Source organism: Ochotona curzoniae, unplaced genomic scaffold (assembly GCF_017591425.1).
Source record: "Ochotona curzoniae isolate NIBS_2020 unplaced genomic scaffold, NIBS_Ocur_1.0 contig_3527, whole genome shotgun sequence".
Lineage (NCBI taxonomy): Eukaryota > Metazoa > Chordata > Mammalia > Lagomorpha > Ochotonidae > Ochotona > Ochotona curzoniae.
This window is the reverse complement of record NW_024465897.1, coordinates 861,930-884,474: the sequence shown is the minus strand read 5'-3', so window position 1 is coordinate 884,474 and position 22,545 is coordinate 861,930. Positions and strand designations below refer to the sequence as shown.

At 54.3% G+C, this 22,545-nt stretch overlaps 3 protein-coding genes across 7 annotated transcripts; 1 reads left to right on the top strand and 2 right to left on the bottom strand.

The window, feature by feature from the left end:
* Positions 1-4,068: 4,068 nt before the first annotated feature.
* On the bottom strand, positions 4,069-6,458 carry LRRN4CL (LRRN4 C-terminal like). Its single transcript, XM_040981927.1, has 2 exons — positions 5,755-6,458; positions 4,069-5,256 (listed from the first exon to the last, which is right to left on the bottom strand). The coding sequence occupies exon 2, from the start codon at positions 5,249-5,251 to the stop codon at positions 4,559-4,561; it is 693 nt and encodes a 230-aa protein (XP_040837861.1). The 5' UTR covers positions 5,252-5,256; positions 5,755-6,458; the 3' UTR covers positions 4,069-4,558.
* Positions 6,459-6,543: 85 nt separating this feature from the next.
* On the bottom strand, positions 6,544-21,547 carry BSCL2 (BSCL2 lipid droplet biogenesis associated, seipin). 4 transcript variants are annotated; one of them, XM_040981922.1, is made up of 12 exons: positions 21,238-21,547; positions 19,388-19,588; positions 17,040-17,356; positions 13,076-13,157; positions 9,233-9,376; positions 8,347-8,481; positions 8,068-8,165; positions 7,511-7,652; positions 7,290-7,356; positions 7,054-7,125; positions 6,882-6,962; positions 6,544-6,761 (listed from the first exon to the last, which is right to left on the bottom strand). In XM_040981922.1, the coding sequence occupies exons 2-12, from the start codon at positions 19,451-19,453 to the stop codon at positions 6,631-6,633; spliced, it is 1,335 nt and encodes a 444-aa protein (XP_040837856.1). In that variant the 5' UTR covers positions 19,454-19,588; positions 21,238-21,547; the 3' UTR covers positions 6,544-6,630. The 4 variants fall into 4 exon arrangements, with proteins under 4 accessions (XP_040837856.1, XP_040837858.1, XP_040837857.1 ...); XM_040981924.1 differs by having other exon boundaries at positions 17,040-17,353; XM_040981923.1 differs by having other exon boundaries at positions 19,388-19,511.
* Positions 19,886-21,169, top strand: GNG3 (G protein subunit gamma 3). 2 transcript variants are annotated; one of them, XM_040981929.1, is made up of 3 exons: positions 19,886-20,206; positions 20,532-20,631; positions 20,824-21,169. In XM_040981929.1, the coding sequence occupies exons 2-3, from the start codon at positions 20,533-20,535 to the stop codon at positions 20,950-20,952; spliced, it is 228 nt and encodes a 75-aa protein (XP_040837863.1). In that variant the 5' UTR covers positions 19,886-20,206; position 20,532; the 3' UTR covers positions 20,953-21,169. The 2 variants fall into 2 exon arrangements, with proteins under 2 accessions (XP_040837863.1, XP_040837862.1); XM_040981928.1 differs by lacking the exon at positions 19,886-20,206 and adding an exon at positions 20,409-20,442.
* Positions 21,548-22,545: the final 998 nt, after the last annotated feature.

The window sequence follows — 22,545 nt, the reverse complement described above, 5'->3', positions numbered from 1 at the left end:
AGTTCAACCGAACCAGCTCCACTATCCAGCCCACACACATACACCTAAAAAGTCACAAGTGGAGCAACGAAAACATGAACCAGCACTCATATGGGATGCCAATGCTTGGAGGTGGCGGATTAGCCAATTGCATCATTGCACTGGGCCCTATGTATATATAGTTAATTCATTAGCGATCAGCACCATGTTGTACCAAGCTAAGCATCTACTTTCTATAACTCTGATTTTCAAATACTCTTTAAAATAAATTAAAAAAATTTTTAAAATATAATCATTTGATAGGCAGAGAGAGACATAGAGAGAGCTACCATGTGCTAGTTCGCTCCTCAAATGCCCAGGGCTGGGCCTGTCAGTGTTGGCCGGATTCTGAAACCAGAAACCGGAACTCAGACTGGACTTCCCAGTAGGTAGAGAAGTCCACTGTGTGAGGCACCGCCACTGCCCTCCAGGATCTGTGCAAGTAGGAAGCTAAGTCAGGACCCAGATGTGGACATCAAGCAGACAGCTGACTTAACTTACGTCCATTTTCCATGAATATTTTTAAAAAGATTTATTTATTTTTTATTGGAAAGGCAGATATACAGAAAGGAGGAGAGACAGAGAGGAAGAGCTTCCTTCCGGTGGCTCACTTCCCAAAGCAATCGCAATGGCTGGAGCTGAGTCAATCTGAAGCCAAGAGCCAGGAACTTCTTCCGGGTCTCCCACACGGGTGCAGGGTCCCAAGGCTTTGGGCCGTCTTCAACTGCTTTCCCAGGTCACAAGCAGGGAGCTACATGGGAGGTGGCACTGCTGGGATTAGAACCGATATCCATATGGGATCCTGGCATGTTCACAGTGAGGACTTTAGCTGCTAGGCCACCGCGCTGGGCCCCATGAACATTTTTTTTTTTTTATAAATGAGTCTTTTTCTTTTCTTTTTTTTTTTTTTTTTAATTATTTTTTCATTGGAAAGGCGGATATACAGAGAGGAGAGACAGAGAGGAAGATCTTCCGTCCGATGATTCACTCCCCAAGTGAGCGCAGCAGCCAATCTATGCCAGTCCGAAGCCAGGAGCCTCTTCCGGGTCTCCCACGCGGGTGCAGGGTCCCAAAGCTTTGGGCCGTCCTCAACTGCTTTCCCAGGCCACAGGCAGGGAGCTGGAAGGAAAGCGAGGCTGCCGGGATTAGAACCGGCGCCCATATGGGATCCCGGGCGTGCAAGGCGAGGACCTTTAACCACTTGCGCCACCGCTCCGGGCCCCCCATGAACATTTTTAAAAAGATTTTTTTTTTGTTGTGATGTGATCAGGTGAATGTGGAAAGAAGAGGGAGAGGGAAAGCACCTCACAGAAAGGCCAAGGAGATGGGGTTCCTCTTTTTAAAAATGATTTTATTTGTTTTTATTGGAAAGTCAGACATACACAGAGGAGAGACAGAGAGGAAGTTCTTCCATCCATTGATTCACTTCCCAAGTGGCTGTAATGGCCAGAGCTGTTCCAATCCGAACCCAGGAGTCTTCCGGGTCTCCCATGTGGGCACAGGGTCCCAAGGCTTTGGACCATCTTGACTGCTTTCCCAGGCCACAAGCAGGGAGCTGGATGAGAAGTGGGGCTGCTGGGATTAGAACTGGTGCCCATATGGGATCCCAGTGCCTGCAAGACCAGGACTTTACCTATTAAGCGACTGTGCCAGTCCAGTGGGCTGCCTCTTTAAATGCAAGAGGGAGACACCAAAGGATTTTGGAAGGGTCTTGGGATTTTAAGCATTCCCTGATGTACCTTGTATGGGTAAGATGTTTCCCATTGGTGATATCTCAAGGATTTATTTATTTTACTTGAAAATCAGAATTAGGGAGACGGAGAGACAGAGAAGTCTTCCATCTGCTGGTTCAATCCCTGAATGGTTGCAATGGTCAGAGCTGAGCTGGTTCTGGCTGTTGTGGCCAGTTGTGGGAGTGAACCAGTAGACAGATCTTTCTGCCTCTTCTTCTCTCTGTAAATCTATCTTTCCAATAAAAATAAATAAATCTTTAAAAACAGAAAGTGAGATCTTCCAACAGCCAGAGCTGAACTGATACAAATCCAGGAGCCAGGAGCTTCTTCTGAGTCTCCCATTTGGGTGCAGAGTCCCAAGGACTTGAGCCATCCTCTGCTGTTTTCCCAGGCCACAAGCAGGGAATAGGATGGGAAGTGGAGGATCTGGGGCATTAACTGGAACCCATATGGGATCCCAACACTTGCAAGATTAGTCAATTGAGCCATCGTGTTGGGCCCATAATTTATTTTTTCATTACAGATACATTAATTTGAAGTTCAGAATTACAGAGAGGCAGACACAGACCTTGCATCCAATGGTTCACTCCCAACATGGCTGCAACAACCCAGGCTGGGCCAGCCAGAAGCCAGAACCATGGAACACCGTCCAGGTGACCCACGTGGATGGCAGGGGTCCAAGCACTCGGGCCATCTTGCACTGCTCTCCCAGGCGCAGTATCAGAAGCAGAGCAGCCAGGACAGTAAGCAGCAACTCATATAGGATGCTTGTATTACAGTTGGTATCTTAACCCACTATGCAATAGTGCCAGTCTCAACCTGGACTTGATTAAACAATACATCAAAAAGTACAAATTATTCTTTTTTTTTTTTTTTTTTTTTTAAAGATTTATTTTTATTATTTTTTATTGGAAAGGCGGATATACAGAGAGGAGATACAGAGAGGAAGATCTTCCGTCCGATGATTCACTCCCCAAGTGAGCCGCAACGGGCCGATACTATGCCGATCCGAAGCCAGGAGCCTCTTCCGGGTCTCCCACGTGGGTGCAGGGTCCCAAAGCTTTGGGCCGTCCTCAGCTGCTTTCCCAGGCCACAGGCAGGGAGCTGGAAGGGAAGTGGGGCTGCCGGGATTAGAACCGGCGCCCATATGGGATCCCGGGCGTGCAAGGCGAGGACTTAACCACTTGCGCCACCGCGCCGGGAAAATTATTCTTTATAAAAAAAAAAAGGTGTGTAGACAGGGAACCAAAGACATCGTGAAGTTGAAAAATATCTTCTGAATTGCTTTATTGTTGTTCCAGTGGATGTGCAATAAACCCAACTGGGGAACTTCCCTTGATATTACAGGTGGTTTTATTAATGTTTAAACATTATATATTTAAAAAGCAGAACAACAGAGAAAAAGAGACAGTCATTCATCTCTGGTGCACTCCTCCATATTCCACACAACTGAGGCTGGTTCACTGGTGGAAGCCAGGAGCCTGGAACTCCATCCGGGTTTCCCAAAGGGCAGGGAGGAACCCAAGGACTTGGGCCACCGTCAGCTGCTTTGTCAGGTGCATCAGCAGACAGCTGGATGGAAAGCAGAGGAGCCACGGCTGAGAAGAGATGCAGGTGCGCTAAGCAGGGCCTTGAACACCGCGCTGCGACACTAACTTCAGTTGTCTGTGCATGTTTAGCACAGGAACCCACTGATTTGTACTACTGATTGGGTCTCCTCTTTCTTCGCCACCCCATACGTCATTGCATTCTTTCTACCCTTTTTAGACACACCTCTAACCAGGTGTGCTCAAGCCAGAGGCAGGAGGCAAGGGGATTGCATCTAGACCCTAACCATGCATTATGGCAGCATTATGTCCAAAATCCCTCTGAGGCCAGTCACTGCGGCAGTGCCCTTCCCAGGGCATGGATACCAGCCAGCGCACTGCAGGCCTGTGCCTGACTAGTAAAGCCCACAAGCTAAGAATGGTTTTAACATTTTCAAAAAATATTTATTTTTATTGTAAAATCAGATATACAGAGAGGAGAGACAGAGAGGATCTTCTGTCCATTGATTCACTCCCCAAGCGTCTGCAACAGCTGGAGCTGCGCCGATTTGAAGCTAGGAGCGCAGAGACTCTTCCAGGTCTTCAACATGGGTGCAGGGTCCCAAGGCTTTGGGTCGTCCTCCACTGCTTTCTCAGGCCACAAGCAGGGAGCTGGATAGGAAGTGGAGCTGCTGGGATTAGAACTGGTGCCGATATGGGATCCCAGCACATGCAAGGTAAGGACCTTAGCCGTTAGGCTACTGCGCTGGGAATGGTTTTAACATTTTAAAAGGAATGTTTTCATTTGCTCGCAAGGCAGAACAGAGAGGAAGACAGAGGCAGGCAGAGACAGAGGGAGGATCCCGTTGTATCCGTTCATGCCCCAGATTCTCAGCAAAGCCTGGAGCCCAGAGCTCCACCCCAGTCTCCCACCTGGGTGACAGGGACTCAGAAACTGGAACCATCACCTGCTGCCTCCCAGGGGGCAGTGGCAGGAAGCTGGAACTCGGCAGGTACTAAGGATATGGAACCGAGGTACCCCAACTGGAGTCTTATCTCTGTGCCAAATACCCACCCCTGAATTATATTTAGTGTCTCTCCTTTAAAAAACTTGCAGTACCTTCGCTACTCCTTACTCCGATATGGCTGCAGAGCAATAAGCCCAGGACCTAAACAAGATCCCAACCTGGAGAGCTGAGACACATAGCCCAGGTGCGTGGGTGTGGCTTGTGACTCCTCTCCTACCTTGGGCTGGATGGAGTGGTCCCCAGGCCCCCTTGCTCACAGCCTGCGGCGTGGGCAGCCCCAGCGGTCCCGCAGGTAGAAGTGCCAGATCAGGGCTGAACAGCTCAGCAGGGCTAGGGCTGTGCCCACCCCTATGGCCAAGTGCACCAGGGTGGCAGGTCTGAGTGGCACGGTGATCCGGCCACAGGGACCAAAGGCAGGGAGGTCCACGTGCTCAGAGTCCTCCCCACCTTCCTGGGCTACAACGTGGCTGTCCCCGGCCTTGTTAGAGGCCACCACACAAATGACATAAGTGCCCCCAGGCTTCAGTCCTCCAAGTTCTGCTCTGCGGACTGTGGCATTGAGGCTGGGCCCTCTCTGCGGGCTCCCGCTGCCTTCCCAAAGCAGTAGCCAGTACTGCAGGACGGGGGAGGAGGGTGCGCACCAGTGGACCAGGGCGCGGCCCTCCTCAGCCATGATGTGCACTTCTCCCAGACGTGGTGGCTCGGGTGGCTTGTCAGGGCTGGAGAGCCCAGGGCACAGGCAGGGCACCGGGCTGACCCTCTGCAGCTCCTGGCAGGGCACCTGCAGGTGGCGGCAGTGGTCATAGTCACAGTGGATAGCCGGCCAGGGCGGCAGAGGTGTCTGATCCTCATCCTCTTCTTCAGGGTCTGGAGGGTCCAAGGACTGAGCTCTGGGGACCAAGCAGGTCACGGCCAGAAGCCACAGGAAACAGGGAGAGCCCGGCATGGTGTCTGCAAGGGAAGGGGCGGATGGGTAAGGATGCAACCTCCCAGGTCCGCTGCCTGAAGATTTCTGCTGAAGAAAAACACGACTGGGAACAAAGAGGACAAGACGGAAGCTGTGGGCCTGGCTTTGCACAAAACAGAATAAAACACGGTGTGACCCATGGAGCGAGCAGCGCAGGGCCAGTGGCCAACAATGTGTGAAAGGCTGGGAACAGTTAATGAATAAACAAAGTGCTGGGGGAGAAGAGCAAATGGTTTACCTACCCCCGGGGAACAACTGTGCAGCGATCCCCAGCTGTGCCCAGAGAGAAGGCCTAAACAGGACAGACACCAGGCGGCGGCAGATGCGCAAGCCGGAACGGCAGCAGAAGTGAGTGAGAAGACCAAAGTAGGACACGGGGCTCCTGGAGGCCTCACTCCCCACCTGCTAGCATGCAAATGTTGTGCTGGAGTCCCAGCCCTCATCTACCCTCCCTACCCAGCCGGCCATGGCTTCTCACCCACCGTGTGGGCCTTGAAGCTGCAGGAAATCTGCCACCGGGCGTCCGTGGAATGAGGCTTGCAGGCGCGCTGGCAGGTTGTGTCCTCAAGTCTGTTTGGACTAAAGCTTTTATACCCTCTAATTATGATGTCACCACCTAGCCCGCTCCCCTTTCCCCTCTCCCCTGCAAGTGCCAAGTCCTGGGCTGGTCCCTTCAGAAAGCCTGACTCATGGGGCTGGGGATGGGCGAGAACGCATGCAGCAATCTGAGCTGCAGGCCAGGACGCCTGGGTTCTGAAAGAGCGCTGGAATGTGGCCAGCAGCCAGGAGCGGAGAACCCAAAGGCCCAAGTCATGTGAGGGGACGGGAGGAGAACGGGGGAGAGGAGGGAAGGGGGGAGCCGGCCACCTGGCTGGTATAAGGGAAACAGCTGCGAGCAGCGAGGGGCCAGAGCTGTTTCAGTAGAAATCATACCACATCCATGGCAGTCATTTCCTGTCTTCTGCCTCTCCATGGACGGGGAGAGGGAGGGGTGCGCAGGAGCCAGAGTGATGTATCCCCGGCTCAGCACACGCCCTGGGCGACCCCCCTCCCCAGGGGCGTCACGTGGACAGGGGCGGGAAAGCCTGCTAGGGGTCACAGTAGGTTTTCCCTGCTTGCATTTCCTAAGCTCATGAATGGAAACAGCTGTGGCTGAAACAGTGCAGGTCTGCAGGCCTTCCCCGTGGGGAATGGAGGGAGGGGCCCAGAGAATGCACTGGGTGGGGTGATCAAGTGGCATCGAATCCACTTCTAAGAGTCGGGGAAGCAGCTGGCATAAAATAGTTTATTCTGGGAGAGAACCAGGGGACGGTGCTCAGGTGGGAAGGTGCTGGAATGTGAGGCATCTGCCCTCCTTTCTAGGAACTGGAGCAGGTGGGGCGCTGGCGCAGGGTGCCCCCCGAGGCTTCGGAGCTGCCCAGGGTCTCCGGGGCAGGGGCAGGCAGGTTGGCCTCGGTCAGCAGAGCCGCATCTTCCCAGGACCCTGAACCTGGGCCAGCAGAAAGGGGAACACGACCCCATGGGGGATTTTACAAGGCTGCCCGGGGTCTGGCCCATCTGTCCACCTCCGCCAGCCCCACCCCGGGCTCTGCTGCGGGGCTGCCCTCACCGTCGCTGGCCTCGGGCTCCAGCTCCTCCTCTCCACTCAGCGCTGGTGGCTCTGCTTTCTCTTCCTCCGACAGCTGGCCCTCTACGGCCAGAAGGGGAAAGCGGTCATGTGGGGGGCTGAGGGCTGGAGCCGAGAAGTCCTCAGGGATGGGACTAGAGCTGCTGTACCATACCTGTCCCGGAGGGGTCCTCGCCCTCCTCTGTCACATCCGACAGTGGGGCGGACTCCTCTTGGCCTCCGGGCCCTGCAGGTGGAGGACAGGCTAGACCAGAGGGCTGGGCCAAGCAGCAGGGCCAACCTTTCCTTCAATCCTTGGCTCCACATCTGGATGCCATGGGTATCTTACTGGATAATGCAGGCACTGCCTCTCGCCCAGCCCCATCCAACTCGGGCACCCTACGCTTTTACCTGTCAGATGCGCACAGACCCGCCGCTGGACTTCCTTTCGGGAACCATCCCTTTTTCGGACATTAACCTGTGGAGGACACTGGTGAGCAACGAGGGGCTGACTTCCCTCACCACCCGATCAGGACCTCAGACCCTCCCCACCAACCTGCCCCTATCCACTCAACCAGCCATACGGGAACACCACCAAGGGCTGAGAGCAAGGGGCCGGCGACCCTAGTGACCTGCAAGGAGAGGCGGTGTCGGGGCCAGATGCCGCCCCACACCCACTGCATGTAGCTGAAGAGCACGATGACGCTGAGAAAGGTGAAGTTGCTGGCAACCCCCACGAAGGCGCAGGTCATCGGGAAGTTATACAGCAAGTACCTGTGGCAGGAAGCAAGCACAGGGAAGGGGCAACAGTGACCAGAGCACGCCAGCTCGCTCATTCCCAGAAACATCCTCCAGGGCAGTTCGAGTGAGTTTAGTTCAAAGGTCACCTTGGCCACTGTCTCCCCAGCTCCTGCTGCCAGATGCTGCTGCAGCCCTGACAAAGGTTCAGCATCCCCTGGGTTGCAGGCCCCACAGCTCGAGAGTTCCCCCAGCTTGTGCTGAGCCCACATTTTGTTACAGGAGTTCCTACCCAGGGGTTCTGGCTCCCCATGTAGCTGACAGCACACAGAGCCTCTGGCCTCTACACGCCCCAGGCATGACTGCTCTGGGAGCCTGTGGGGCTTGAACCCCACCTCTACGTGGAACAGTCTTCACTCAAGGACGGTCCTCTCCTCCAGTGGCTCCTCACCTGAGCCCAGTGAAATGGGCGTGGATGCGGAGGTAGGCGCCATACAGCTGGATGCGTTTGCTGTGGATCTCGATGACCGCGCCGGTGGTCGGCACGTACTGCAGGGGGCGGGGGTGGGAGCAGTGCTCACTCTGGGATTCTCCCACTGTTGCTTGTCCCAGCCCGCTCTGCCACCTGCTCACGGTCTCTCCGCTGTCCTCCCGACTGAATCCTGAGGCTCCCAGGTAGAAGGGCTGCGCCCCCTCCCGACTCCCCACTGTCGCCCTTCAGCTCACATACCGAGTTCTCTCTATAGTCGGCGTACAGCTCCACCTCTAGCAGCTGCTTCTGTTCAGCAAAGCCAAACAGCAGGAGGCTGGAGAAGACCAGCGTGTCCAGCATCTGGAGCAGCTCTGAGCGATAATGCAACATCACCTGGTGGGCCAGGATGGGAGAGTGGCACAGGTGTCCCTGATTCCCAGGGTCTGACTCACCTCTCGTCCATCCCCAGACATCTATAGAGATGGCCCTCTCACCAAGCCCCGCTGCTCTCTCACCTCCATTTCCTGACTTCTCCTCCACCCGAGCCTTAACTCAAGCATCCCAACTGTAACCCCTGCACAATCACACTTTCCCACTCCAACAGAGTGCCCCCCACACCCCCCTTTCATGAAGCCTCCCTAGGGTGCGCCCTATCTCCTTGCAAGTAGTTCTACAACCAAGGAGGGCGCTGCAGAGCCAAGGCACTGTCTGAATTTCCCCTGCCCCACAGTCAGTCCTTCCATGGTCCTACTGACACTTCATCTAAGAATGGAATCAGACACTGCCTGAACTATGCGCTGGTAAGAACTTTCTTTTCCTCACTCAATCTAAAGTAGTCTTGCCACGAGCCAGTAACTAGTATTTTCTGTCTAATGAGGTCACTGGTCCTGCAGCTTTTGAGGATACAAGCGCAGGTCTTCTGAGAGCAGCCCCACTCTTTGTACTTGAACCCCAAGTCAACTGTGCTCCCCAGTCACTGTGGGAGGTTGGCAAACGACAGAGGTTTGTTGAGTTCATTCCTTGTCCCTTCTCCTGCTGGGTCTCTGCCCTCAGAGCCCAGGAGGATTGTCCCCAGAAGCTCCACCGGGATTTTCTGCTCTGCTGTCATCTCCCTCACCTTCCCAGATGGGCCTTGGACACTTACCGAGCGTGAGGACGTGGAGATGACTCGGCCGCCCCTGGTATAACAGGACACGGTGACCAGGAACATGCCCAAATCCTGATTCACGGGTGACTCTGGCAGTTCCAATTCCAAGGTCACTCGGTACGGCTGTCCGTACATCAGCACCTGTCCCAGGTAGTCCCCGGCATTTTTTGAAACAAAACACAACAACAAAAAACCCTTTCCTTTTCCTGTCTCACTTCTCTCTCAGTCCTAACGCGCTCTGCTCCACATGCCCTGGTTAGCCTCTCCATGCGCCGTGCCCAAGAAGGTGCTGCCCCCTAACGGTGGTTGGCCTTTAGGACCCCCTTGTTTCCCCAGCCTTGCTGCACCACTCTGAGACCGGCTGGGCGCCGTTTCTTTTCCAGAAGTGAACTGCATCTTGCCAACTGGGCCATCTGTGACTTGGGCCTGTGTGGCAGCGAGGCCGTCCCTCTGGGCCCAGCCTGCCCTTGCTTACATTATTAATTAAACAAGCGCAGACAGTGCTCATCGTCTCCCTAGCCAGTTCTCGCGGAATCGTCCCGGTTCCAGATCCCCTTGTCATCCTGTGTCCGCAGCTCGGTACTGTGGGTAGAACCCCGAGACTCACAGCTGAGGAGTCTTCGCTGGGATCCACCCTATGACGCCAACAACTGGCCCCCACACGTGCCCCCTGGTCGGCCCTGACCACTCCTGACTTCTAATCCTTTCATTGAACGAGTCTTGTGTGACAGCATGACCCCCTCCAGCGTGGTATATAAGAATGGCAGGGGTGGGGCAACGCTTTTAAACTCAAGAGGGAATGGGCAGGAAAATAAAGCTGAAACACACCACCCTCACCTCCTCGCCCATCAGGAATCACCTCCAACATCGGCATCTGGTCACGGGGACAGTTTGAGTGGTCATCACTAAGGCAAAGGTTGAAATACATGGATAGATGTGTGTGTGTGTGTGTGTGTGTGTGTGTGTGTGTGTGTACATAAACACATCCACCCACGGTTTAGATATTGCATACATGGTTTTATGCACACAAATACAGAGATTGATGTTTTCAATCTGAACTATTTCTGGAGGGGAAAACAGATTTTGAAATTCCCTGTCCTTTGTGGAGGCCAGATGATTCCAAACGAGCTGCCCCATGACCCCTCTGAAATGCTCAAATAGGCCAGCCTCTCGCTACCGCGTGAAGGGGGTGAGAGTGCTTGCCTGCTGCCTACCAAACACAGGGTTTCTTTCTTCCTGCGGTGGTGAAAATATTCCAAAACTGACTGTGGACATGGCTGTACAACTATTAACATATTAGCAGCATCTGAACTCTACATTCTATAAGAATGCGAAGTATATCTGAACAATGCCGCTGTTGTTTTAAAAACCTGGTAGGTTAACATGGGAAGTTTCTATCCTGTCCTTCACGGTGATCCGCAGATTCTAACTGCAGAGTCTGCGGGTGAGCGTCTGCCTTCATCCCGGCTGTCTGCTGGTGGAAGGAGTCTCCCCTCCCCGACACACTCCTCCCCGCCTTGCCAGATCTACCTCGATGCCGCAGTCTCCCAACAGTGCAGACTACACAGACCGCGTCCTCACGTGCTCTCCCGGCAGCTCTGCCTCCGTGCTCTGCGCTGTTGCACTTCACTGCTTACTTCGCATGCAAATACATGCAGTGCAAAGGTGTTTTTGTTTTGTTCTCTTTTAAAGATTTCTTTATTTGAAAGACACGGTGACAGGATATTCCCTATGCTTATTCACTCCCCCAAATGGTCACGACAGCCTGGACGAGGCTGCAGCCAGGAGCCAAGAGCTCTGTCCTGGTCTCCCACGTGGGTACACTAGCACAAAGTGGGAGTGGGAGTGGAGCAGCCAGAACTCGGACAGACACTTGTGTATGGGATGCTGCCACGGCAAGTGGTGGTTCAGACTACTGCACCATAGCACCTGTCCCAGTTTTTAGGTTTTGTTTGATATTCATCTGGTGAGCTCCTTGAGAACCAAAGCCACATCTTCTGCCTCTAGTAAGGCTTTCCCTACAGGGTAGATAGAGCATTTCATTAAGAAACTGTCTACCTGCCTTGAACACAATGTTCAGCCTCTTCTAATGACGGCAGACGAGCGGCAGATTTCTCCTCGCCCTTCACCTTTGCCCTCCGTGCTCGTGCTGCAGGCTCACTGGCCATGAGGCTGTCTGTGTCCACACTAGATCTGCACACCGGGCAGCCACACACTTGCAAGCATCGTTCCGGGTGCAGAGGCCTTGGGGCTTGCCTCGATTCAAACCTCCACTTGAGGCGTGCCCCGAGTCAGCCTCCACAGCACACGCTGTCCAGCTGTTTCCTTTCCTGAGCGGCACCGCTGCGGCTCCTTCTGCCACGCTCAACGTCTCCCTGACTAGTCTGAACGACCCCTGGGTGGGACACAGCTATACCACGTGACAGTTTTCCTGACAGTGTCTGAAAACATGGTCATTCGACTGGAGGAGGTCACAGGACACAAGTCTCCTAGGCTACTTGCACTGTCCAGGGGAGGCCAGTGTGCTAACAGCCCCAGGGGACCCGAGATGCAGTAGCTCATGTTCTTCCTTTTGCATAAATATTAATTTCTTTTTTAAATTGGAAATGCAGATTTTACAGAGAGGAGACACAGAGAGAAAGGTCTTCCATCTACTGGTTCACTCCCCATGGGGTTGCAACAGACAGAGGTGATCAGATCTGAAGCCAGGAACTTCTTCCAGGTCTCCCACGTGGGTGCAGGGTCCCAAGGCTTTGGGCCGTCCTTGACTGCTTTCCCAGGCCACAAGCAGGGAGCTGGATGGGAAGTGGACCACCAGAACACAAACCGGTGCCCATATGTGATCCTCATGCAAGGCAAGGATTTAGCTACTAGGCTACTACACTGGGCCCTCATGCTCCTTTTTTTTTTTTTAAAGATTTATTTATTTTTATTGGAAAAGTAGATATACAGAGAGGAGGAGAGACAGAGAGGAAGATCCTCCATCCAATGGTTCACTCTCCATGTGAGTGCAACGGCCAGTGCTGCCCCGATCTGAAGCCAGGAGCCAGGAGCTCCTCTGGGTCTCCCACGTGGGTGCAGGGTCCTAAGGCCTTGGGCCATCCTCGACTGCCTTCCCAGGCCACAAGGAGGGAGCTGGGTGGGAAGTAGGACCACAGGGACCTGAACCGGCAACCACATGGGATCCTGGCATGTGCAAGGCAAGGACCTTAACCACTATGCTATCGTGTCAGGCCCCCTCATGCTCCTTTCACAGTGCTATTTCTAAGCCAGCTTCCTCCCAATTACCACTTAAAATAAATAATTTTCAATGGATTTTAATTCTTAGTTTCACCACTGATTATATCTGATCACATTACTGACAACCAAAAAGCTTTTTCTAAATGTTGAGATCCTTCCCCTATCACAGCTGCCACCAACTTGTCTAATCAAGGAAGGTCATGTCTCCACTGGCACTTCCCAGGGTTTCCAGGTTTTGCTGGGCTCATACCAGCTTCTGGCCAATCCTCTGGCCTAGTACCCTTTGGAATGATAGGTCACACGTATTTGTCAACCATTTCATGACTTCACAAAACAAAATTTACAAGTCCTCAGTGGGTGCCTTCCTATTCCAATAAGATAGCTGAAACAGGTCATATCTCGGCTGGTGTGGCGGAAACGAGACTGTTTCTAGTGTCTGCTGCACCTGACACGTTGAACTTACACTTCACTTTCTTCCCAATCTCCCTTTCCTCCACAGGCTTCCTCTTAGGCACCACTCCTCAATCTTCATTTTTCTCACGACTTGCTATCTGAGCCATCAAAGCACTAAGGAACCCTTTCTCCGGCACCCACACTCACCCGGTCACGTCCGCTCTTTGCCAGTGAGACATTGGCCACGGGGAAGGAGCACAGAGAGCGGGAGGAGGAGTCGCAGTCAGTCCTAAGTGACAAGGAAGGATGACTGTGGTGAGGTACAGCCCGTCTGATCCGCCCATGTGCGCACCTGTCGGCCCCGGGGCTCCCCGGCCCGAACCCCTTCCCTCGTAACAGGCACCGGGAACAAAGGCAACCAGCAGACTGAAAACACCAAGCTGATCCTCCGTTTCCCTTACAGCTACATTCTTAGACAGGAACCTGCTTTCTTACTTTAGTTTTTTTTTTTTTAATATTTATGTGAAGAAAGAGTGACAGGGCCCGGCATGATGGTCTAGTGGCTGAAATCCTCGCCTTGCATGCATCGGGATTCCATGTGGGCGCCAGTTCATGTTCCAGCTGCTCCATTTCCCATCCAGCTCCCTGCTTGTGGCCCATCTGGGTTCCCATGGGAGACCAAGAGGAAACTCCTAGCTTTAGACAGGCTCAGCTTCGGCCACTATGACCATTTGGGGAATGAACCATCAGAACAAAAGATCTTTCTCTCTGTATCTCCTTCTCTCTGTAAAATCTGCCTTTCAATAAAAATAAATCTTTAATTTTTTAAAAAAGATCTTTGTCATTTGACTTTTCTTTTTTCTTTTTTACAATTTAATTTTTTTGTTGGAAAGGCAAATTTACAGAGAGAAAGAAAGATCTTCCGTCCCCTGCTTCACTCCCTAAGTGGCCACAATGGCTGGAGCTGAGCCAATCCTAAGTCAGGAGCCAGGAGCTTCCTCTCCAGGTCTTCCACATGGGTGCCAAGGCTTTGGACCATCTGTGACTGCTTTGCCAGGCCACAAGCAGGGAGCTGGACAGGAAGCAGAGCAGCCAGGACACAAACTGGCACCCACATGGGATCCTGGCACCTGCAAGAGCAGGATTTTAGTTCTTAGGCTACTGGACAGGGCCCTAAAAATAAATAAATCCTATTTGTTTTTAAAAGGAAGGAAGGAAAGAAGGAAGAAAGAAAAAGGAAGGAAGGAAGAAAGAAAAAGGAAGGAAGGAAGGAAGAAAAAGGAAGGAAGGAAGGAATGAAGGAAGGAAGAAAAAGGAAGGAAGGGCAAGCAACCGAGAGGAATGAGGAACAAGAGAAATATCTTCCATCCGCTGGTTCACTCCCCAAATGGCTGCAAAAACTAAGCCAGGTCAAAGTCAGGAGCCAGGAACTCCAGCTTGGTCTCTCATATTTGGGGCAGAGGTCTAGGTCCCTGGACCTTCTGCTGCCTGCCTAGGTACATTCAATAGGAAGCTGAATTGGAAGCAGAGGAGCTGGGACTCCAACCAACCCTCCCATGAAATGGTGGCACCACAGAAGCAACTTAACACACTGCACCAACGAAGCCCCTCCCTTTACCGACTTTAGACTCACTTGAAGGGCTGGTATTCGGTGCAGCAGTCAGGACCCTGCTGAAGATGTCCACCCCGTGCTGGTGTGCCTGAGTTGGAGACCCAGTTCCACTTCCAATCCTACCTTCCTGCTAACGCAGTCCTCCGGGTGACAGCAGCTGACAGCCCAAGTGACTGGGTTCCGGTCACAGCAAAGACCTGCACTGAGTTCTCAGCGTCTGGCTTTAGCCTGGACCAGCCCAGTCTTGCTGCTGTGGGCGTTTGAGAAGTAAACCACTCAAGGAGAGGTCTCTCTCTGCCTTTCAAATAAATAATTATTTTCTTTTTCACTTTATTATTGTTATAATTTTATGATACAGTACCATCAAATAAATAAATTTTAAAAGTGTACTTTTATTTGACCAGCAGAAATTCACAGAAGAAGAGGTGGAACAGCTGGGGCACAAACCAGTGCGCATACTGGATACCAGTGCTGGCTACTGCACTGGTCCCTCAAATAAATTAATAATAATTAAAAATACTTGCGAACCTTAATAAGGGTAACGATTCTAAGATCTCACCCACAGATTATTTTTAAGTAGTTCTGGTCTGGGACCAAGTTTGAGAAAATACTTCTGAAAGGATCCACAGACTACTTTTTTGTTATTGCTATTTATTTGTTTAAAAATTTATTTATTTATTTATTTATTTGGGCCCAGCACAGTAGCCTAGTGGCTAAATCCTTGCCTTGCATGTGCCAGGATCACATATGGGCACTGGTTTGTGTTCTGGTGGTCCACTTTCCATCCAGCTCCCTGCTTGTGGCCTGGGAAAGCAGTCGAGGACGGCCCAAAGCCTTGGGACCCTGCACCCACGTGGCAGACATGGAGAAAGCTCTTGGTTTTGGACTTTCGATTTGCTCAGCACTGGCAGTTGCAGCCACTTGGGGAGTGAATCAGCAAATGGAAGATATTTCTCTCTATCTCTCTTCCTCTCCATATATGCCTTTTCAATAGAAATACATAAAACTTTTAAAAATTTCATTATTTACTTGAAAATAAATTGCACACAGAAAGATCTTCCATCTGCTGGCTCACTTCCCAGATGGCTGATGCTGCGTCAGGCCAGAGCCAGCAGCTTCACCCAGGTCTCCCACATGGGTGGGAGGGGCCCAGACGCTTGGGACACCTGCTGCTGCTTTTCCTAGGTTGTGAGCGGGGAGCTGAATCAGAAGCGGAGCAGCTGGGACTTGAGCTAGAGACCATATGGGAGACCAGCCCTACAGGTAGCAGTTTAATCTGCTGGGCACAGGGCCAGTTCCCACATGGTTTTTAAACATTTTTATTTCTTTTCATCTTACTTGGAAGTGGGAGTTGAGGGGTAAGGGGCAGATCTTCTATCTACTGGTTCCTTCCCCCAAAAGCCCACAACGGCCAGGGGTCAGGTCAGCCCCAGGTCAGCAGACCCATCCGGGTCTCCCATGTGCCTGGCAGAGACCGCAGTACTTGATTCATCGCCTGCTGCCTGTCACAGAGTGAACCAGCAGGAAACTGGAATGGGGAGTGCAGGACGGGACTGCCCCAGCACTGTGAGGGGAGTGCAGGACAGGGCAGCCCCAGCACTGTGAGGGGAGTGCAGGAGGGCTGCCCCAGCACTGTGAGGGGAGTGCAGGACAGGGCAGCCCCAGCACTGTGAGGGGAGTGCAGGAGGGCAGCCCCAGCACTGTGAGGGGAGTGCAGGAGGGCTGCCCCAGCACTGTGAGGGGAGTGCAGGACAGGGCAGCCCCAGCACTGTGAGGGGAGTGCAGGAGGGCTGCCCCAGCACTGTGAGGGGAGTGCAGGACAGGGCAGCCCCAGCACTGTGAGGGGAGTGCAGGAGGGCTGCCCCAGCACTGTGAGGGGAGTACAGGAGGGCAGCCCCAGCACTGTGCTGGGCAGCATCTTAAGTGCTGCAGCGCAGGTATTTCTAAAGAACCCCTCAACTCAGGGCCAGATGGCAGCACCTGCCGGGGGAATATCACACACACATTCTTATGGCTGGGATGGCTACAGCTTTCCCAAGGTGCCTCCTAAAAGCCGAAGAAACTCTTCGAAATTACAGTTCAGGAACACAGACAGAGGGCAAGGGAAAAGATGACAGGAGGCCACTGACAACAACGCTCTTCTCATCTGCTGGTTCATCCCACGGCCATGGGAGATCTGGGCAGTGGCAAGGAACCAAGGGGCCATGCATTAGTACAGCATGCCCAAGGCAGGGGGCTGCTTGGCATGCTGCCTTCCCAAGACCTCCTCTGCTGAAAGCCACATCAATTCTGAGACGCGCAGAAGTGAACAGTGGCCTGGAAAGAGGTCTGATCCAATCCACACAGAATTGCTCCTCAAACGAGAGCCTGCTTTTGAGTTACAGTCCATCAGCACGGGTAAACAGGAGCTGCACTGCCTCACACCGCTCCGGCCTGGGGCTGAGAGGTGCAACGCCCTCCAGAACATCAGGCTCAGGGTTCCTTGCAGGGAAAGGAAGTGGCTGACCAGGTCCCCTCCCAGGGCCCCTGCGGCAGCTGTCTCCTGGGCGCTCCCCTCACCTGTAGTAGAAGTGCACAGGGCTGAGGTGGCTGACCGTCGGCATGTAGGAGTAATAGAAGGAGCCGTACAGAAACACGGACACCCAAAGCAGGAGCAGGATGGTGCAGAAGAGTACCCCAAACTGTAGCAGCAGCCTGCGGGCACGGCCCGCCAGCACGTGGCCCACCTCCTGGGCCCACAGGAAGGCGGGCAGGAGCGGCTCGTTGGCCATGGCGGCGAGAGCAGGGGGTCTGGTTCCAGGCTCAGGCCTCGAGTTCTTGGCTGCTCTGCCACATGGACGCCACCCCTGGCCATGAGATGAAGAGGCTGAAGGCTCCTGGAATGAGAGAGGAAGAATGGCTCTCTTCTTCAAGGAGATGGGGGACAAAAAAAGGGTACTGGGGGCCCAGTGTGGAAGCCTAGTGCCTAAAGTCCTCGCCTTGCATGTGCCAGGATCCCATATGTGCATCGGGTCTAATAGCGGTTGCTCCACTTCCCATCCAGCTCCCTGCTTGTGGCCTGGGAAGGCAGTCGAGGAAGTCCAAAGCCCTGGGACCCTGCACCTGTATGGGAGAATGGGAAGAAGTTCCTGACTCCTGGGTTCGGTTTGGCTCAGCTCCGGCCGTTGTGGTCACTTGGAGAGTGAATCACCAGATGAAGATCTTTCTCTCTGTCTCTCCTCCTCTCTGTATACCTGTTTTTCCAATAAAAATAAATAAATACTTATTAATAAATACTACTTAATAAATACTTATTAATAAATACTACTTAATAAATACTTATTTATTTTTATTTTGTACTTATTTTATTGCAAAGTCAGATATACAAAGAGGAGGAGAGACAGAGAGGAAGATCTTCCATCTGATGATTCACTCTCCAAGTGACCACAACGGCCGGAGCTGAGCTGATCCAAAGCCAGGAGCCATGAACTTCCCCCAGGTCTCCCATGTGGGTGCAGGGTCCCAAGGCTTTGGACCATCCTCAATTGCTTTCCCAGGCCACAAGCAGGGAACTGGATGGGAAGTGGAGCAGCCGGGATCAGAACTGGCAACCATCTGGGACCCCGGCGCGGTCAAGGCAAGGATTTTAGCCGTTAGACCACCATGCCGTGCCCAAAAAATAAATAAATCTTAAAAAAAAAAAAAAAGCTTCCTGGTCTCGTTTTGCGGAGTTACAGTCAGCCAAATAAAGTAAAACCACTGCTTCACATGTCTTTACTCCAAAGGCCGGTGCTTCTCAAACAAACCACTTGGGTATTCATGACAAATTTAGCCCGCGCAGAAGGTGCGCTGTGCACTGTTCCAAAGCGGCTTTATATACATACACACGATGACGCGGGAACTCACAGCGCCAGGCATTGCACAGAGCGCAGGAGCGCACGTGCGACTTGCCCAGGCTCGCAAAGCTGGCAACAATACCAGCAGCCTAAGACCAGTAGCAACTGCCAATCAACCCAGTGTCTCCTCTCTGGGGAGCTGCACTGGCTCCCTGCAAGGCTGTGCCCCCACGCCACCAGGCAGAGTGGCCGGCAGCCCTGCATACTGCCCCCATCGCACTGCTTGACGGGCACCAGGAACCCCCACCTAACCGTGCCTCCATGGAAACCAGCTGGCCGCCAGCTGCAGCACTATGGACTCACCAGCCTTGCGTGCTACCCAGCAACCGTGGGAAAGGGTTTCCGGGTCCCGGGGAAGCTCCGCCCCTTGCAGTCTGAGAAGGCGGGGCCTCGTCCAGGGAATGAGGCGTGGCCACTGCTACGTGGGGTCCACCCCCTAGTGCTCTCCACTGTCCCTCCCCTGCAGCCTGGTACCAGACCACAGGAATGGCACCTCCTCCCGGGGCATGCTCTGACTCAGCTGCGTCCCCTCCGCCCATAGGCCATGAGGCCCCAAAGCCGAAGCTGCAAGTTAAGGGGGTTGGAAGGATAGAGACGGCCAAGTGAGTGAGTGTCCAATCGGCACTGATTTTTGTCCCCCACCATCCCTGGACCGGTGGGCGTCTAAGCCTGCAAGGCGAGGGCTCTGTGTCTCAGGTCAGGCCTCTGGTTTTCAGGATGCACCATCCACCTCCCCTGACCCTTGCTGGATACCCTTTCCTCAGGATGCCCACAGCACATTGTCTACACCAGGTCTACACAGTTGGCCTTTTCAATCTTGTACCTTTCTGGTCACTAGACAGTCCTTCAGGGAAAAGGCCAGTCCACCACGGGTGAAGGAGCTGATTAATCAAAATGTCGGCATTTCTTCAAACCAACACTCACCTCGCAGCCCGGGCTGCACCCCCCACCCCCGCCCTTGCTCCCACATCCCCCCCAGGAAGCCTATTTCCAGAATGTGTCCCCTGACTGTCCCCCCACAAAGCCCCTTACCTCTTCTTTGTTGGATCCTTTGGTCTGATCTCCTTTTCCTGCAGCCCCTCCTCTTTGGTCAGCCATTCCTGTGGGCCTCTCCTTGCTCGCACTCCTTTGCCGGCCCCGGGTCTGTCACTTGTGGCTGGAACACCAAGTGGTGAGCTATGCTGATCACCTGTAGTGCATCACATTTTCCTGGCTATGGGGAATGGAGGGTCCCTGGGAGCGAAACGGAGACTCAGGGGCAAAGTGCTGTGTCAGGGTAGGGGGAGGAAAGGAAGGGGGGGGGCAACTGCCCAGCTGATGTCAGATTTCCAAATGAGCAGGGTCCCTGGCAGCCAGCGGGGACTGCAGGAGCTGTCCCAGGTCCAGACCATCCACTGGGAAGAGGGGGAACGTGGGGTCTGTCTCTTTCAGCTCCTTTGGGAAGCGCTCTAGCCCAGACTCAGGATGCCTGCAATGGGGGATGGGCACGCAATGAGCCAGGAACAGTGTGAGTGGGGGGGGGGTTGTGCGCAGAGGATGCGGGGCGGCAGCCCGGCTCCCCCACTGGCCAGGCAATTGGTATGCTCCAGGCTCTGAACAGCTCCTTCCAGCATCCTTCATCCTTCAGGTACCAGCCATCTGGGCAGTGCTGGAGCCACAGAAACGGAGCCCAGCACCCCTCTCGACCCCTGGCCTAAACCTCCCCAGCAGCCTTCAGTCTTAGTGGCTTCTGTGTCGGCTCCTTCCAGCGGCAGCTCCTTGAAGGGTGGGGCACACATCTGAGGCAGAAGGTTTTGGTGTCCCCCCCTCCACCCTCCACTCCAGGGCTGCTGCTGCTGCCTGTCACAGCAGGTGAGTAAAAAGAAGCTGGTTTTTTTTTTCCTCCTGTTGGAGCGCTGGGGGATGATGTGCCCTCCTCATCAGGGTGGGGCTTTTCCTGGTCGAAGGTTTTGGAGTTGCGAACACATATGGCTCCAAGGAGTGAAGAGCCCTAAACCATCTGGGCAATGTTCGCTGCTTCATGGCCCAGGCAAAGGGCGAATTTGGGGAGGAAGACAGGGATGGGTCCAGCAGGCTACAGGAAGATGGTAAGGCCAACAGGGGCACGGGTACAGGGTGGCAGGGCGGAAGAGTCTTTGGTTGAGACTGTGCGCTGAGCTGTCCTTCCCTGCTCCAGGATGAAAGGGGACACCCCTGTGAATAGCACCATGAGTATTGGACAAGCCCGCAAGATGGTGGAGCAGCTTAAGATCGAGGCCAGTTTGTGCCGGATAAAGGTGGGTGGGACCCGGCTCTCATTAGCATTAGTGGGCCAGGCTTTGGATGCTTTCCTGCCTTAAGTTAAGGAGACCCTAGGAAGAGTGTGTCTCCTGGACTCTGTGGGGAAGAGGTCTCCAGGGAGACCCATGGGGAGGGAGGCTACCGCAGGCTCAAGGTTTCTGGCTAACTACCCTCTGGCTGCCTCCCAGGTGTCCAAAGCGGCCGCCGACCTGATGACTTACTGTGACGCCCATGCCTGTGAAGACCCCCTCATCACTCCCGTGCCCACTTCGGAGAACCCCTTCCGGGAGAAAAAGTTTTTCTGTGCACTGCTCTGAGCTGCCCTCTTCCCGACTCCTCACCCTTCCCTCTCCCAGGCCCCTGCGCACCCCTAGCCCTGGCCCACCCTGGACATCTGATGAAGCACAAGGCCCTCCCTTACCCACCTGTCGACCTCATTCCGCTGCCCCTGGTGGCTGACACCAAGCACCCCGCGACCGGCACCCCCTGCTCCACCCAAGGCAGGGTCCTGTCCCACTCTGCCAGCGTCCTGCCTGCGTCCCTCTGTGACCTGCTCCGACAATGGGGAGAGGGATGGGCCGGGTGCTTGCTCTCAGTCTCACCTGGAGCTTACTGGCAGGGTAAAGCCATGTGAAGAATAAAGTCCTCCAGAGCCTCAGAGGACAGCTCCCGTGTTAGCGTTCTTGGGGAAAGAGGACCACCAGTCAATAGCGGGGCCATAGCCGGGGAACGGGGCCCGTCAAAGCAGGTGGGATACTGTCCGGCATCGGAGACCAGCGGGCAGGCGGGCGCGAGAGCGCCCCCACGGTAAGACTTAAGTCACAGCCGATGCTCGCAGCCTCCCGAGGGCGTTCACACACACGTATTGGCCCGCGCGCGCGCAGCGAACGCCGAGGAAATGGCAGCCTGGCCGAAGCCCGCGGGCCTGTGGGAGTGGGTGGGAGGCAGGGCCGGGGCGGGGCACGGCGCCGGAACATGTAGGAGCCGAGGGGAGGGGCGAGGCTCGTTACCGCGAAAGGCGCGGGTTTCAAGGCCTAAGATGGCTGCGCCCACGCCGGCTCCGGAAAACATGGCATCTGCCACACGCGGCGCCAACATGGCGGCCCCCGCCCGCGGCGTTCCGCCGTACAGCGTTATCTTAAAATGGCGGCTCCCAGGCATCCAGCCTTCCCGATAGGGTTCCTTCCGTGCGCGTCTCGTCTCAAAATGGCTGCCCTGCGCCCCTCACGCCCGCGGGTGGACGTGGACGAGAGCGCACCGCGAAGCCGGCGCTGACTGCGTATGGATCCTGAGAGGGAACCTAGATTTCCCTCTCGCCGAATAGAGGCTCCCTTTGGAGCGGCGACACTGGGCTGGAACGCTGCGGCAGGGACGGGTTCCTGCTCGGCATCGTCCATCTTGGGGCGTCGTTCCTCTGCAGCTTCCTGCTCTCGCAGGAGCTGGTAGCCCTGGTATTGTTAGTTAAGCTAGAGTTTCCTTTTCTTCTCGACTCCACCCCATAGGTCCGAATGCAGCGCCTGCATCTTTTCGCAGGGGAGCTAGGTTATTGCCAGTCTAGATCTGACCCTAAGGGCGATTATCCAAGCGGGGGGAGGCCACGGCAGGGCAGGTGGAATCCCGGGTCAGCTAGTGGGTATTACGACGGAGGAGCTTGGGGCGGCCTGCCTCCTCATGCGGAAGGAACAAGGGATGCTCTATCAGCAGGCAGCTGAAGGTTGCCTTCTCAAGGTCCAGGGAGAACTAGTGTAGCTTTGTGTTTCTGAACCTAAACAATGGTCCGGAATACAAAGCTGAGGTGACCAGGTCAAGTGGGCCCCGCCTTTCTGGGTGCTAAGCAAAGCCTGGAACATCAGGTACCAAGCCTGCCTCCTGGCAGAGCACTCTGGTAACTAAGGAATGGATTTACCAGT